The 16,894-nt window shown below is 43.6% G+C and overlaps 1 protein-coding gene across 1 annotated transcript in view; it reads right to left on the bottom strand.

The window, feature by feature from the left end:
* Window positions 1-16,894, bottom strand: part of UNC79 (unc-79 homolog, NALCN channel complex subunit) — a 205,465-nt gene that overhangs the window by 88,933 nt on the left and 99,638 nt on the right. Inside the window, exons 15-20 of the mRNA XM_045823781.1 lie at window positions 13,305-13,495; window positions 12,597-12,720; window positions 10,257-10,397; window positions 7,539-7,760; window positions 5,350-5,577; window positions 2,357-2,498 (exon numbers count right to left, since the gene is read on the bottom strand). Of these exons, the coding sequence (XP_045679737.1) occupies window positions 2,357-2,498; window positions 5,350-5,577; window positions 7,539-7,760; window positions 10,257-10,397; window positions 12,597-12,720; window positions 13,305-13,495 (1,048 nt within the window). The remainder of the gene's footprint in view (window positions 1-2,356; window positions 2,499-5,349; window positions 5,578-7,538; window positions 7,761-10,256; window positions 10,398-12,596; window positions 12,721-13,304; window positions 13,496-16,894) is intronic.

Raw genomic sequence — 16,894 nt, 5'->3', positions numbered from 1 at the left:
CCCATTGTAAGTTTTGGTCATTCCTAGGATCAGAAACAATGCGAGTCGAACCCTCTTGGCGTCTGTACTAGATAGTTTATTGGAGATCTCTTACTCTAACGTATTTAAATCCTTGTCATCGGCACTCGGCTCTTTTGTCTAGTGTGAAAGTTTCTAAGGTATTTCCACTGGAGGAGACATCTGACTGCTAGAAAACACAGGCACCAGGCCACCAAGTGCAGAAACAGGAAATACTCTAAAAGGAACGAGACATCCCTGAACAGGAGGATGGAGTGCCCGTCTGTCCCATGACCGAGGAGCTCCAGCCCACTGCCAGCAGCTGGACTGGGGACAGAGCCGCAGGGAGGGCTGGCTTAGACAGAAAATTCATGGAGGCCTCCCCGAGGAGACAATTTATGACGGCACCCTGCCAGACAGCAGAGACTAAAAGAAGGGAAACAGACTGGAAGCTATACCGGGAGTCTGAAATACAGGTTTGGGGACGATGCAGAGAGCAGAGGTTTAAACAAGTGGGGCTTACGACAAGGAAGCAAGGAAAAGAGCCGCTTATGAAAATAAGCATTGTTCAAATAAAATGTTACCTACAAATAAATTAAAGTGGAAGTTCATTGACTTGTGTGTTATTTTGGGTTTAAAAAATACATTGGTATATGAAGAGAACAGGTGACTGGTCTCTTAGTGAGTCTATAAGTGAAATCCTCGCTTCTTTTAGCCATAAATGTAGCCCAGGCCTCAGCAAGTAAAATTAATTCTAAGTAAACCAGGAGACCTAGGTTCTAGTCTCATCCCTGCCACTAACTATTTTACAATATTTGGACATCCAGCTCAAAGACGTCCCCCACCCCAGATACACCCAGAGTTGGGGGATGCTGTGGGCGAAGCTCACTCATTCTGTTTTGTTTCAACTCCCCAGGCCACCCAGGTGCTCCATCACCAGTTTGGCCGCATGTTAAGCACAAAGCATAAGTTAGGAATGAATAATGCGAGCTGCGTGAAAACGGGCAAGCCATTTCACTCATCCGAGATGTGCAGTCTTCGCCTGAGAAGCGAGAGGACCGAACTGAATCCGCGGGCTTCAAACTTCTTTCCCACGGAATACTTCGTCCAAAGGAAACCTCACCCAGGGCTCCAACATGTGAAACACAGCAAGTCAGAGCAGCCCGGCTGGCGCAAGCCAGGCAGCCCGAGTCGTCACCATTTATTTGCCCACGTCTTCCTACCAAGTGCCACCCCAAATAAGGTCGGTTCAAAGGAAGCAACAGAGAGCTCGGACAACTCCAAGTGCACGCTGAAAACCAACGAAGTGGGTCCTCTCAGGTGTTCCTTCAAGTCTCCGTTTCAATGGTTCGAGTGTGAGCCGAGTTAGTCACACTCCACTGGCCATTTACACAATCCACGCAGAAGCAGTTAGTCCCAACCAAGCAATTTGTAGTGATGCTACAGCTACCTTGGTCTGAATACGACACCCCAGGACCTGCAATGAACCCCACACAATAGTCTTATAACAATATTTGCTGTTCACTGAGGGCGTGGCAGAAAGCCCATGCTCCCCAAACTTCGGTTCTGGGGGCAGGCTTCCCAGGGACCAGCCAGATACTTTAATACGTCAGGACAGTGGAAGCAGGGAGACCAAAAGCTCCTCAGATTTGTCCCAGGTCCTTCTGCATTCCCAGAGGGCTGCAGTGCGGATCTAGGAAGCAGGCTTTCCCAGAGGCACACGGGGTCACGCCCTCATTTCCTGAAACTCCTTCAGCATCTGAAAAGCTCGAGTGTGATTCCGGGCCTGCCTGTCATCGTGCTGTCCCCAGCTAGCCCACACAGAGCTTTTAAGCGACCAGAAAGAGGCCACCCTCCAAGCTCTGAGCTGAGCCCATCAGCCTTCGAGCACACACGGCACAGCTATCACGCAGTGAGCCTGTCCCCAATCCTGGTCACACCCCTGGGGCGCAGAAGCCACAGGAGCTCAGCTCCATCACCTCTGTCCCAGCACACTCTGCTCTGGCCAAATGCCCTGAGTGGCTGTCGAGAGCGTCAGCACCCTCCACTTCTGCCACTCACCTTGGCCCACAGCTACTTCTGCACAGAGAAGCGATACACTAAGGCAGTGGGGTTTTGTTGGTAACAAGCTCCTGCTGCCAGAAAGATGCCCAGTGGCCTCTGTTCCACTAGAAACACATCCCGGACCTGTTCGGGTCACGATTGGGGGAATGATTCATTTACACAAGTCGGCATTAAGGAAGCCAGGTCTGAACCGGTGCAGGTCAATGGTCATCTGAGAAACCGGGGTTCTGAACGTTGGGCCGGCGCGAACTGGGACGTGCGCATGGCTGTCTCCCGTCAGCCAGAGTTCACCTACCAGCAGGTTCCGAGGGCTCCGTGCGGTTGCCTGGGTTCTCCCCGTGCTTGGTGGCTGGGTTCTCCTCCTCTTCCCCTTCAGGGCCTATAATAAACTCTGCTCTGGAAGAAAGGAGGCTCTCCTCGAGGCTGTCTGTGGGCTCCTGAAAAACAAAAATGACAAGTGGCCCAATGAGCAGCCCTTTGGGGATATAAAGAACATTCTAGATCGAGAGAGTGCCTACTGGGCTCCAGCCCTGTGCTGAGCCTGGGGTGGGGCAGAGGGACCTGCCTCCCATAAGACTTGAGCTTATTTCTGTAATGGTTAACGGAAATTTGGATCAGCTGTTAATGAAACATTTTCACCCCCTTGAAATAAATATGGGAAAATATCAAAGACATTGTTAAATCTTCTTAGGCCTGCTTTCCGCTCTCTGCTCTAATCCCTGTGATCATGTGCTACTCATCAAGGGATTCCAACCCATGAACGTTTTGTTCAATAACTCCTTACTTAGCAGGGAATAATTAGGTGGTTATTATTGTATTTTAAATACATCAGTACTTAAAACATAAATATCAACTGTCTGGAGAAATCAAAATTTTAGGAATAAGAAGGTGCTATAACATACGAGTTAAAGAGAACTAGGCATCCATACACAGATTTATAGGCAGACAAAATGTGGTGCGCGCACACAATGGAATATTATTCGGCCATGAAAAAGGAGGGGCTTCTGGCACGTGCTATAACGTGGATGAACCTTTTAGGTGTTATGGTAAGTGAAGTCAGCCTATTGCAAAATGGACAAAAACTGTATGATTCCACTTATATGAGGTATCTGCAGCAGTCAAACTCATAGTAATAGAAAATAGAATGGTGGTTTCCAGGGGTAAGGGAAAGGGGAGCGGGGAGTCATTGCTTAACGAGTACAGAGTTTCAGTTTTGCACGATGAAAAAGTTCTGGAGATTGACTGCACAACCATCACATTATAAACTGCGTTTCATAACGTTCGACCTGCTGCAGTTTCCTGCCGCCGGGACTCCCCCACGTACGCCCAGTAGCCCGTTTCCGGTGTCACCCTCCAAGGTGCAGGGGCTGCTGTCACCTGCCAAGCATGCTGGCCTGAGCCTCCTGCTAGCCCCTCCTCCGTGTCCTCACCCTCGTGTCCTCCACCCGTCGCCGGGTGAGAACTGAAGAGCTAAGGTGGCTGGTAAGCACGGTGGGGACCAGGTGCTGTGGGACAGAGCCCTCCTTACTGACGAGCATCTCCCCCATAAGACTTCGAGAGAGGAACACGAACTCCTTCAGCTTCCCCTCCACCTCTGGTGTTTTAAGCCCACGAGAAATGTCAAGAGCATCCTGCAGATGGGGGATTGTTTCGATGGCTCAGTTTCTCCACATGCATGCCTATTCCTTCATGTTTCATGGGATGGTGGTGTGGAAATGGACACAATACAGAAAGCCTGCCAGGAACAGCGGAGGGGCTCGGGGCACACCCTGCATCCCCTTCACACTCTCGGTCCCTTCCTCCAGAAGTCTGCACTTGGTGCAGCCCTCTAGTCTGCTGGTCCGGTTCGTGAGCTGCACACCACTGTCATCCGTGGCTACGACCGCCCCCAAGGTCACAAGGCACCCCTAATTTCAGAATCCCCTGACCACATTTCAGGCTTTTATTTTTTCCTCCCTTGTCTTGACACGATTCACTATTCCCTCCTTTTTTAGACTATCTCGTATCTTGGTTTTAGAGTTTTCGCTCTCCCTCAGTTTTCCTCTGTGTCTCTGGCCTCTTCGCAATTGACCTCCGGTCTTTACTTTATGCACAAGAGTGCCCAAAGAGCAAGAGCATGCACAAGAGCGTGCACAACAGCGCCCAAAGTGCAAAGAGCAAGTACCCAAAGACAACATTAAAAGACAATACTACAGGGATGTTATTTTGCAACAGGCAGGACTAATGAGTTAGGTGTGCTAAAAGGTACTTAAAAACTGAAGAAACACTTTATTGTTTGTATGCTATACCTCAAGAAACAGTTTTAAGTCATGTCACACCTGAGCACACATTAGAGGAAAGGAAGAAAAAGAAAAGATGGCGAATGCTGACTTGAATAATTCTAGCAATGACGGCATGACGGTGTTTTGGTGATCTCCGTGACTTAGATGGAAAATATGCTAAACAGGGAATAATTAATGTATGGGGCAGCTAATATACGCTATCTGTTAGCTGTTCCTGATTGAAACAATTTTCTCAGGAAGCAGAACATAAAATAAAGCTTTTACTGGCTGCTGACGAAGTCAGTGGGTCTCACAAACTGAGGTTACCCATGGCTTCCCAGTGTCCTTGGCCAATGCACTTACTCAGGATTCCATATGTACGTTTTGTACTAGTCACTGTTACCCAAACTCGGTCGTATGACCTTCTGATAAAAGTTACTTCAAGAATACCAGTAATGCTTTGTATTTACGAAAATTATATGAATGGATATGCTACAAACCCACTCAAGACCTAACTCAAGAATTGTATATTGAGCCCTGGCTGGCGTAGCTCAGTAGATTGAGAGCGGGCTGTGAACCAAAGTGTCGCAGGTTCGATTCCCAGTCAGGGCACATGCCTGGGTTGCAGGCCATGACGCCCAGCAACCGCACATTGATATTTCTCTCTCTCTCTCTCTCTTTCTCCCTCCTTCCCTCTCTAAAAAGAAATAAATAAAATCTTTTAAAAAAGAGAATTGTATCTTGAAAAATAAATAAATAAATAAATAGCTATTAAAAAAAAGACTAGCCACCATGAAAATCAAACTTCAGCGCTACAAGAAAAAAGCTGTATATAATGTAGCTCCATCGCATATTGTTTTCCAGGAGCCTGAGCTGGTGGAGGGGGCAGGGAAACTTTCTTCGAACACAGTTTCACACGGAACGCAGCACGGCGCACAGGCTAACACGGGGGCGAGACTCCGTTTCACCAGCTGCTCGGTCTTCGTCACTGCGAGACAGGAGCTGCCTCGTCTCTGGAAGGGCTTACCACCAGCCGGCTTTCCTCCTTGGGAGCCAGTCTCTCCAGGAGTTCGCAAGCGAGCTGGTAGCAGAGAATACTGGACTGGCATAAGTTGCACTCGGTTGCTTTTTCGTCCTTCCGGCAGGTGTGTGAGCCCCCCCAGGGGGCTTGGAAGACGTTGTTTATGATGGACATGATGTCCTTGGACAAGCAGTGCTCTAAGCCCATCGTGATTCCATCGTCCTGTAACTCCATCTGAAAGACACCAAAAAAAAAGTCCAAAAAAAAAAAAAAAAGAAGAAGAAGAAGAAGAAGGAGTTTGGTCCTTTTGTCCACTATTCCATTGGCACACTAATTGGGGATACATTTCATTAACTGACAATGCTAACTTATTTAAAGATGGCAGGGTTTATAGACCATGAAGCTACATTGGTCTCCATGGATTCTTCTAAAAAGAATATAAACACAAGCCAAAGTAGTAAGAATTATTTCTAAAATCATGTAGGACATTTAAAGAGAGTTGTTCTTGAAACATATCACTCTGTGAGGTTTTCCATATTTAAAAAATGTTCCTTCTCACCCCGTGTTCAGATATTGATTTCTAAATACCCTCGTCCACTAAAAGGAACCAGGGATGCTTGGAGAAATGGCTGGTTCCAGGTTTGGGGCAAGGAAAATGTGAAATGAACCCAGAGTATTTTGTCAGGTCAGAAATTTAAAAAGTTCAAGGATGATATGACCACATCAAAAGAACACAGGAGCCAGCGTGAAGGGACTCTCACTGGCCAACTATGGGCCAATGTAAGCATCAAAATAAATAATCATAGCAACGGATTTTAACCCACTGAGCAAAATAAGAATCCACGAGTACACGAGTGTATATGTATATAAATAAATAAATATATAAATGAGAGAGAAGGAAAAATTGTTCCTTCAGTGGAATGCCAACTAATGAAATTTTTAGAATGATGGAATCAGAAAATTATCATTTGATAACCATCATAGAACTAATTGATTCAGGCATGAATCATCCACGGATGCTGAACTAGTAGGTAAAAGTCTGATGAGAAACAGGAAATCTCATAGTCTTAAAGTATCTCTCTCCAAGTTACTTACTAATTACAAAGAAAAATGATCGTTTTGTGGTAGGGAAATTTGCAGAAATTACCAAGTTATGGCCACCGATCAGGGGACATCATGGTGTCATGTGTTTTTCAAGAATACATCACATCTGTGGTACTAATGCCAAAAAATGCTCAACCCAGATCAGTTCATAAAAAAACATGAAACTCAAATTAAGGGGTGTTCTACAAAATAACTAGACTCTTTTAAAATGTCAAGAACATAAAACTAAACAAAAACTGAAGAACTATCCTGGATTAAAACTAATGAGGTAGGAGAAATAATTGCAATAACTGATGTTGCATTGTGTCCTCAAAAATTTTTTTCTTTTATTATAAAGGTGATTGTTATATCAGTTTTGAAAATGAACAATTTCTGTAAGTTAGATAATAGTATTAAACAATATTACTTTTCTGATTTTGATAACTTTACTTGGAAAAAGGTAAAAAAACGTAAGAAAACGTCCTTATTTTTTACAAAAATATACTCTGAATTTTAAGGTTAAAGGGACATCATGCTTGCAGCTTCCTCTCAAAGGGTTCATTAAAACATTCGTACATACATACACAGAATAAGAGAGAGAGAAATAAATAAGTGTAGTAAATGTTAATGTCTGAAGAATTTAGGAGAGAAGTACTTGGGAATTCTTTGCATTATTTTTGCAACTTTTCTGCAAGTCTAAAATTATTTCAAAATAAGAAGTTAAGAAAAAATGTTCCCCTGACCAAAACTTTTAAACTTCTCTTTTAAAATTACCTTCAAAAATCAATTTATAAAATATATTAAAATCAGCCCATCAGTATAGAGTTGTACCTTGGTATTCCCACCAAATAGCATTACCCAGTTTGTTCACCAAATTTGTTTAACAGAATCAATTCTAATGATGCTAGGACATTTCTAAAATTCATATCCATTCTCCTATGTCAATAACATTGCAGGCTCTTTAGGAAATTCCCAAAGGAGTTTGCGAAATGTCTTGAGCAACGCTGCATCATTTCAGTAAGTGTGAAGATGTCCAACACAGAAAAAAATCACTATACAATGTTTTCCTCATCCTTCATTTCTGAACTAAAGGAAGCTCATGCTTCAGCTACCTGCTTCAGGAGAAGATCAAACATGAGGATGAAACAATTTAGATTCATTTCATCATCTTCACAATCAAAGTCAATAGTCCTTCCTCCTGGGTGTCCAAAATTCTTGAAAGGGCTACGGAAGGGGCTACGCATAGGACTCCGAAATGGACTCTGAAAAGGACTATGAAATGGACTCAGCATATTGTGCTGAACTCGTCGACCAGGATCAGAGGCAACACTCACCTAGAAGAAAGAACATCAACGCACATAAGTGAACTTGCAGAGACTCAGGAGGCTCCATAAACTACTGGGGACTGGGGAAGCTATTTCCAGCTGCCACACTGATTTCCTTTCTTAGCCAATAGCATTAATACCTCAAAATACTATAAATCTTTTCAAATTATAAAAATAAGAAACAAAATCACCCAAACTTTCTCATTGTCAGAAAAATAAAACATCAGCACTCTGAAGAATGAAGGCAGCTGCCTTTGCCATTATATTTTTGTTTGATGGTCTATAAAAGCCTACCTTTTTAAAAGAATATATTGTATTGATTATGCTATTACAGTTGACCCATTTTTTTCCCTTTATTCCCCTCTGCCATGTACATCCCATCAAACATTTCCCATGAAACTAAATTGCCTGCACTACCTAAAACCATAACCTAAAATAATGAGAGCTCAATGAAAGTAAAACATTACAAGATCAATTTTAGAATCATAAGCATAGAAGGTCAGATTGTCATGACCAGTAAAGAATGGACTCTGGGTATTATAATGATTAAGCTGTCATGCAAAAAGAATATATGTCAAACCTGTTTACTAGTTATTCTCCATGTGCCAACCCAATACCCCTACACACACCCCGGCCCTCACTGCCCTGCTCTTCCCTGCACCTACACCCAAGGGTGCCAAGGACTGAGCTGCTGCTGGCTCTCTTGCTGACTGGCTCCCAGTAGTGGAAAGACAATGGAAGGCACCAGCAGGAGACCTGAAGCTGAAGGAGAGAGAGGTAAGACTATTTCTTCCCACTCCTTGCCTGCTCTGATGCTACATCTCTGGCAGTCTCTCCATCTTCCTATAGCTCCTCTAGCCAGCCTTTCCTTATAATTTCAGCTCCCAATGGGCTTTAGGAACTATGTACCTTGTTCCTTCAACCCTAGGGGTATAGTGGTTTCCTATGGAACTGTTGGTTCACCAACAGTTCAGCAACCCTTATTGCTCCCTTAACCTTTCCTATAACTCTACAGTCGGAGTTCCCATGAAAGTCCCCACACTTAAACCATCTGGGATAAATTCTGCAGCAGGACCCTGACTGACATACCTGTACCTCACTCTCAATCATCTTTTCTCTCTGAAAGATCTCTAATAACCAGCAAGCTCCTTGACGATATTCAAACTAGAGAAGAAGAGCACCCCTTTGAGAACCAGAATACCTGGATATGGGTAGTGTTACCTATGGACAGCACTTCAGTTCACTCAACCTCGGGTTAAGCAGTTGTAAAATGAGGATAACGAATTCTTCCCCAACTGCTTCACACAGTTCTGTGATGTCATTAATTGTGAACACATTGCACCGTATAAAGTGCTAATGAAGTAATATAATATTAAAGGTTACAGAAGAAAAACCCAAAATATAAATGGCAGCTGGTTCCTGTGAAGTAGGTTGTTTTTTTTTTTAAAAAAGCACTGAATACAAACTAAGACCCCAGGATCGTGCTATATTCTCTAACCCCAGGCACCCGGTGGAATGACTGGGGGCCTGTGGTAGGCCGCAGGGAAAATGCAAGGGAGAGGCTGGACAAGGAGAGAGTTGAGGACAGTCCTTGGGCACCGCGGGATGCTAGTCAAACTCCCCTAAACCGATCATGAGCTGGGAACGTCATTACATCAACCGAAACTCTATCAAGTCCTCCACGGAAAAAATATCAATAGTATGTAACACTTTTTGTATACTTTAAACCAGACTGTATTGACTTTTCTCATCCAAAAAGGTACAAAGGGGTCAATAAAATGGCCTCCATTGGCTCACAGTGACAGCATCACTCATAGTCGCCATATGATCTCACCTATAAGTGGAACCTAATCAACAAAACAAACAAGCAAGCAAAATACAACCAGAAACATTGAATTACAGAACAATCTGACTGACAGTAACCAGAGAGGAGGGGAGAGACGGATAATGGGGGGAAACAGGGGAAGGTCCATCAAGGAACATGGACAAAGGACACATGGACAAAGCCTGAGGGGGTAGGTTTGAGGGTGGGAATCGGGATGGGTGGGGTGGGGGCCAAGGTAAGGTGAAAATGGAGACAACTGTACTTGAACAACAACAACAAATAAATAAATAAACAAATCCAAAACACAATATTTAAAAAAATATAAACTCTTCATCCTGAAATGAAAGAAGTGATATGCTTGGTAGCTGATAAAGAATTCTTATTTGCCAGGAGACCAAAAAAAGTACCTAAAAAGCTTCTTTTTTTTTACTTCATCAAGGTTGAGAGAGAGCTAACAGGTACGTATAAGAGAAAATGAACATTCAGGAACGTGTTGATTACAGACTACACCGAACCTATCTTAGATTAACGTTTCCTACTATTTAATGTGCTTACAGGGCTCTAGGGTGAGAGGGGATGAAAAAGCACTTTCAGGGAACTTTACATGATGCTCCTTCTAGGGCCGGTGTGATCAAGCAAATCTTAGCAGGTGAGACAGAAACAGCGGTGGCAATAATTACCCTTCGAGCTGGAAGGTTCCCTGCCAGGTCATTGACTCTTGATTTTCTCTGATTTGCCAGTTCTTTGACTGAATTCACTCCGTCAGAAAACATACTTATTAATAGTTGAAGTGGAACCATGATGTCTAACTCTGACAATACCTGAGGAAAAAAGGCATACATATCCCCCGAAAAGATAAACGTTAGAATTCAAAAGAAAACTACGTTTAGCATTTTTCCCAAGGTGAACTACTGAACATAAGAACATTCGGCCTTCCTCTCAGCACAGTCATCCTCGATTCCTTGTTCTAAGAAAATCAACATTACTGCTGAACCATCCCTTCCTCCCTCCCCGCATCTGACATATCACCATGTTCTTCCCAGTAAAACTCGAAAGTACCTCTTGGTGCTGTCCCCTCCTGGTCTGTGCTGCCACCACCAGCGTGTTAGCCCGTCACCCTTCTCCAGGGGGAGTCTAATCCGTGACCACTAGAGAGCACCAGTGAGCTTCAGATCAGCCCGTTCCCCCTCCCAGGGGAATGCGCCCTCTGCCCCGGTTACCTGGAGCTAGCTCAGGTATTCTGCCCAGATCAGGTTATCTTATCTGTAATGAGTTTTCTAGAAACCGACGCCTCCTTCCTTCAGACAGAAGTAATCCATCCTCCATTCAGCTTTCTCAGAAATTTCTGCCTTCCTTATTAGAGCCACTGTCACTTTGCATTCTATTCCATTATTTGATACTCTCTCTCCCACTGGGAGCTCTTCGAAGAAAGTAAGCACGAGGAAAGGACCATTTCTTATCCCGTTTGTACCCCAGTGCGTATTACAGTGACTGGCATATAGGTAGGTGCTCTATAAATGTTTGCACGATTAATTAACCACAGAGTTAACGCTAATCACTACTCCCCAAATGGTTCAGACCAGTGGCTTAAATCCTCCTGCAACGGCAGCACTGTCTTCCAGCCACAACTATGGCAAAGCTCAGTGCATAAAACATGTAAACAGAGGCTACAGCCCTGTCCCCAGCTGGCACAGCTCAAAGGGTGTGTAACCGAGTAACAACAACCAGCCACCTGCAGAAGAGCTGGCTTTCCTAAGCTGAGAAACTATCGTATTGAAACCTACCTGGGGATGAAAAATTAAAACTCTAGGTCACAAAGGTGACTTTAAAAAACATGTATATCATCCCCTTTACTCTTTGTCAGCTGTGAAAAATATTGTTCCTTAGTTTAGATCCTAGAGAGGTACCTTCAGAACTTGGAAAGCCGTAGGGATCACATCCTCCAGTGCAACAAGTATCTGCAGCAATAACTAACCTAAACATTGGTTCTGCTCTTGCTGGAGCGGCTCAGTGGACTGAGTGCCAGCCTGTGAACTGAAAGGTTGCCGGTTCGATTCCCAGTCAGGGCCCATGCCTGGGTTGTGGGCCAGGTCCCCAGTTGGGGGGCATGCAAGAGGCAACCAATCAGTGTATCTCTTGCACACCGAAGTTTCTCTCCCTCATTCTCTCCCTCCCTTCTCGTCTCTCTAAAAGTAAATAAATAAAATCTTTTTAAAAATAAATAAACTTTGGTTCTCTCCTCTTTTTTGAAACTTTCTAAACTTGATATCAGGTATTCAACTCAACATAATAAACTTTTTAGTACATCCACTAAATTCAAGACATGTTCCAGATGCTGAGAAGAAAGCATGAAGGGAGTTATAAATTCAAAAATAAAAAAGACAGGGTCCCTGCTCTCAAAGTATTTATCATCATGGGAAGAGACAAAACTAAACTGAAATATTCGACAGAACTAGAATTCACACAGAGACCCTGTATGAACACTGGGGGAGGAACAAGGAATGCTGATGGGAAGACAGGGGTAAAGTAGCAGAAAACTTCGCAGAGGAGATCACTGTTGAGTTGGGTTTTAAAAGATAAGCCGGAGTTCGCATGAAGACGGGCAGGACAGAAGGTCACTCCAGGCTCTGTGAACAGAATGAACTACTCCTTAGGTCAGGAGCTCTCAACCTTTCCAAGTAAAGGACCTATTTCACACCAAAATATTTACAGCATCTCACAAAACAGCTATTATACTCTTAGTATCTACTGATGGAAAGACATATATATGGGTCAAAAGCTACTATAATTCAGTCATAGTAGGGTATAAATGTGTGTTTTCTTAACAAGTCGCAACTATAGCTACAAGCATTTGAAATGTAGTCATCTGTGCACATGAATCTAATAATTAGTCTACGGGTAGTCCTGGGCAAACACACCGATTTCTGGACTCTGCAGTAGCTCCCTGCCCTGTACCAGGGATCTAAGGTTCATAGGCTAAGAACTGGTGCCCCCAAAGCCCAAAAGTATCATTCACTTACATGAAGCCACAGTAAAGCTTGTTCCTGCACCGAGGAGGGGTAGCCCGTGAACCGACAGCTAATAAAGCCGAACATCTCTTCCATTGAAAAGGGGAGAGGACAGAGCTCAATGTCAAACATTTTGCTGGAAAGCAAAGCAACAGAAGTAAATGACTAATGGGCGGCACACAGGAGGGTCTACTTGGCGTTCCCAGCATGCTCTGTGGGAAGCTAAATGCTTTAGATCAGTCTGTGTTCTGAACTGTTATTAGTATGTTTGATTTTACAGTAATAGCTTATGTCACCGGAATAGATACCTTATAAATAATTCATATGGCTGTAATAATATTACTGTTCATACATGAGGCTTAACAGAAGGAATTGCATTTCTAAAAAATGAGAGTTGCTTCCCAGCATCTAAAAACATTCTCCCTTTGCACTTTTCTCACTTTATCCAAACCATAATTATGTTTGAAAATAAGGAAACAACATAGTGCATCTCTTATTCCACAAGAGCAAAATCTGTTCGGAACAATTTCAAATCAACTGAGCACGATTTATAGCCACTATTCCATTTTGGGCCTTCAAATTTCTTTCTAGGGTTTTGTTAAAAAGTAAGTGAGATTTACATAAAATGCTTATTAGCACAGTGCCAGGCACACAGTGAGGTGCTCAATAGACGCTGGATAGCATTATAATTACGGTGACTCCATCGAACTACTTACCCACCTTAATACTTCCCTGAATTCTTTTAACTGGTTGTCTGGGACTTCGGTTCTGACGGCTTCCAGCCACTCCGGCATGATGCACTCCCACACGGACTGGCTGACCACGTTGTAGGGGATCAGGCAGAGGATGCGGTTGAGACCCTCCTTCAGCTGAGTCACTGTGCTGCAGGACTTGTCCCAGTACCCACCGACCTGACGGCGGTGCCCCAGCCGCGGGAGAACAGAACAGAATGCACTCGTTACAATTACACGCAAGGGCTTCCTACGGGAGGTGCGAACGGAGAAAGGCGACAATCCATTATATCTAAATCCTGGGCCAAGTATCCTCAGAGCGAGATCTGCAAGAACCTACAAACCATCAGGACCCATAAGTTACATAACAACAACAACAAAAAAAACATGGTTATAAACACATTCAACTACTAATCACAGCTGAACGTGAACTGTCCCTCTGCAGACTTCCCACATCGCACATGAATTAACATTCCGAAGATGTATTCCTAAAGGGGACACTGTGGGAGCATTCTTACTCCTGAAGTTTGACAAACCCATTTACAAACATGCGCAGCGATGCCGGTACTTCAGAGAAAAACAGATTCCTACCGCGATAAACTCTGCGTGCCAGATCGCTCATTAAGGACCAGAGCGGCGCAGAGGGCTGTCCCCCCTCCGCTGCGCGTGCTGCCACGGTATTTTTCCCAAAAATGCTCAAAGGCTGGTTGAGTTCATGAATAAAAAATACTGGTATTTTTTTTACTGATTAAGAGAGTATATAAATTTCCTAGTGCGGAAAAAATTAAAATCACAAATCTAGGTTCTAATTCCAGTTTTAGATAAATAGCTATATTCGCATTATATGTATCAAAGTAACACAGGGTTCATTAGCCCTGAACCTTTACTATGTAACAAAATTTGTGGAACACGGTCTTATTTTAAATGAACCTAATTTTAGACGTTTAATTATTGTATGTAGAATTCCAGACTCTTCAAAACAATTGAACCAATTTTATTTAAAGCTCGAATATCTTTCTGGTGTCATATTGGTGAAAATCCCAGGTGATTGACTAGGTATTTGGAGGAAGTAACTGTATTTCTGGGGTTGTTGTTGCTTCACAGACTGATGATGATGAGACCAGAGTAGGCATCACTGTTGAAGTTCCGTTGGCTTTACGATTTATGGTTAAGCCACGCAAAGGCCTATTGGTTTTGAGTCATATTCTGGAATACATATCCCTGTGGAGATCCTAAACTGCCAATGGCTAGACAATGGATCCTCTTATTTGGAAAATGTTTTTACATTAAAGGGATTTTTAGATCCGAGCTGGCAGCAGGGTAGGTAGAGGTTACACTCACTTCTCCCGAGGACCAAACTGGAATCACAAGTAGAAGGTAGAGCAATCAACCTGAATAATGAACTGAAGACTCGCTGAAGAGAGAAGTCTCGTCACCAAGGGTTTATAGAAGAAGCCACATTGAGACTGAACACACGCACCCCTATGCTCACTGCAGCATTATTACAATAGCCAAGATTTGGAAGCAGCCCAAGTGCCCATCCCCAGATGAGTGGATAAAAGAGTTGTGATACATTTACACAGTGGAATACTACTCGGCCTTCAAAAAGAAGGAAATCTTACCCTTTGCGGCAGCATGGATGGCCCTGGAGAGCATTATGCTGAGTGGAATAAGCCGGTGAGAGAAAGACAGGTTGCCTATGATTTCACTTATAGGTGGAATTAATGAACAAAATAAACTAACAAACATGATAGAAACAGACTCATCGATGGAGAACAGACTGACCGCTGTCAGAGGGCGGTGAGGGGAGGGGCTGAAGGGCTGGGTGCAAAGGGTGAAGGGATTAAAAAAACCTCATAAACACAGACCACAGTGTGGTGATTACCCGAGAGAAAGGGGAGTGGGGAAGGTGGAAGAGGGTAAGGGGGGGTAAATGGTGCCAGAAGGAGACTTAACTGTGGGTGGTAAATGTATAATACAATATACAGAGGATGCATTACAAAATTATATACCTGAAACAGATATAATTTTACTAACCAATATCACCCCAATAAATTCAATAAAAACTTTTCGTGTAAAAAAATGCAAACATCCAAAGAAATAACTCTGGCTGTCAGCCCAAGGGGCACCTTGCTTTTACTAATGCCTCCTGTTATAAAACAGGAGAAAACTTGTTTCTTCTCCTGATAAGCTCCAATTAACACCCCCTCCCCCCTTAACAAACCTCCAATGCCTTTTTCCTTAGCCTTTAAAAGTAACTTCTCGGTCAACCCAAACCGCGGCCCGAGGTTGAACTACAACTTCCATGAGATTACATATCAGGGCAGGTAAAAAACTTTAGAAGTCTCCCCCACAAATATTGATAAGCCTTAGGCCTTATAATGGACAGGTAACAACTTGTTCCATCTGCTATAAACACAGTTCAAATAAAAATGAGGAGATGATGAAAAACAACTCCCATGTAAACTAGTGAGTCTTGGATTACTATGACGGCCTCTCCTATAAGGTTCCTTTACTTATATTTCCTTGTATGTTCACATATGTATGTTATATATATACAGTATTTTCTTACCTCCAGATGGTATTGCAAAAATAATGTTATAAAATCCCTCAAAAGCTCTCAATCTAAATGAAGTTTTTAAAAATAACAGCGTATATAAATTAAGTATTCCCAAAATGCTAAGAAATATAGGAAGTATCCCAAATGCTTTTGAAGTACCTATGATTTGGGTAAAACCTTTGATAAATAAGACTAGTCTAATACTGTTGGTTTAATAAAAACAGCTGTCTTCTAACCGTGGACCAGACAAGGGGCACGTACGAACCCTGACAAGCCCGTACAGGCCTGGCAAACTCAGAGACCGAAAGTCACCACTGGGGATGGATGGCCGGCCAGAGCACAAAAACTCCGGACTAAAAGTGCGTCATGGTGGGGAGTCAAGTCCCAGCATTGTCGCTTCCTGGACAAACGTCAGTCTTTACCTTTGAAATGGTCTGCGTCTTTGTGCATCTAAGATAACATACCTTTGAAATGTCAGAGCAATGTCCTTTTCCAGACCCCCTGAAGGCAAGACCGCTAGCACCAGAGCACACGCGCCCGCAGCAGGAGACCACAGAAGCCCACACTGGTGTCTAGTTGACCGCATTCCTTCCCTATGTGCTGTAAATGTTAACCGTCCTGTACCCACCAATGTAGAAGAAGCATGTGTCTCTCCGTGTTGCTTTTTACCCAGCCCCAGAGATTCCCCTGCTTTGCTTTCTCCTGCCCCCTCAATCTCATAACACCAATGGATTTCACGTACCCCTTTCTGTACCTCCCCCTTTGATTCTAGTGTATAAAATAAACCACAAAACTGCCATTCTCAATCCTTGAGATTTTGCTTCTAGGCATGTCCTCAACATTTTGGCTCAAATACACCCTTATAAAATTTTTCTATAGGCTAGCCCTGGCTGGTGTGGCTCGGTGGATTGAGTGGCGGCCTGTGAACCAAGGAGTCATTGGTTCAATTCCCATGCCTGGGTTGCAGGCCATGTCCCCAGTTGGGGGGTATACGAGAGGCAACCACACATTGATGTTTC

Source organism: Phyllostomus hastatus, unplaced genomic scaffold (assembly GCF_019186645.2).
Source record: "Phyllostomus hastatus isolate PE091 unplaced genomic scaffold, TTU_PhHast_1.1 phas_scaffold_501, whole genome shotgun sequence".
NCBI lineage: Eukaryota > Metazoa > Chordata > Mammalia > Chiroptera > Phyllostomidae > Phyllostomus > Phyllostomus hastatus.
This window is presented reverse-complemented; position numbering and strand designations above follow the sequence as displayed.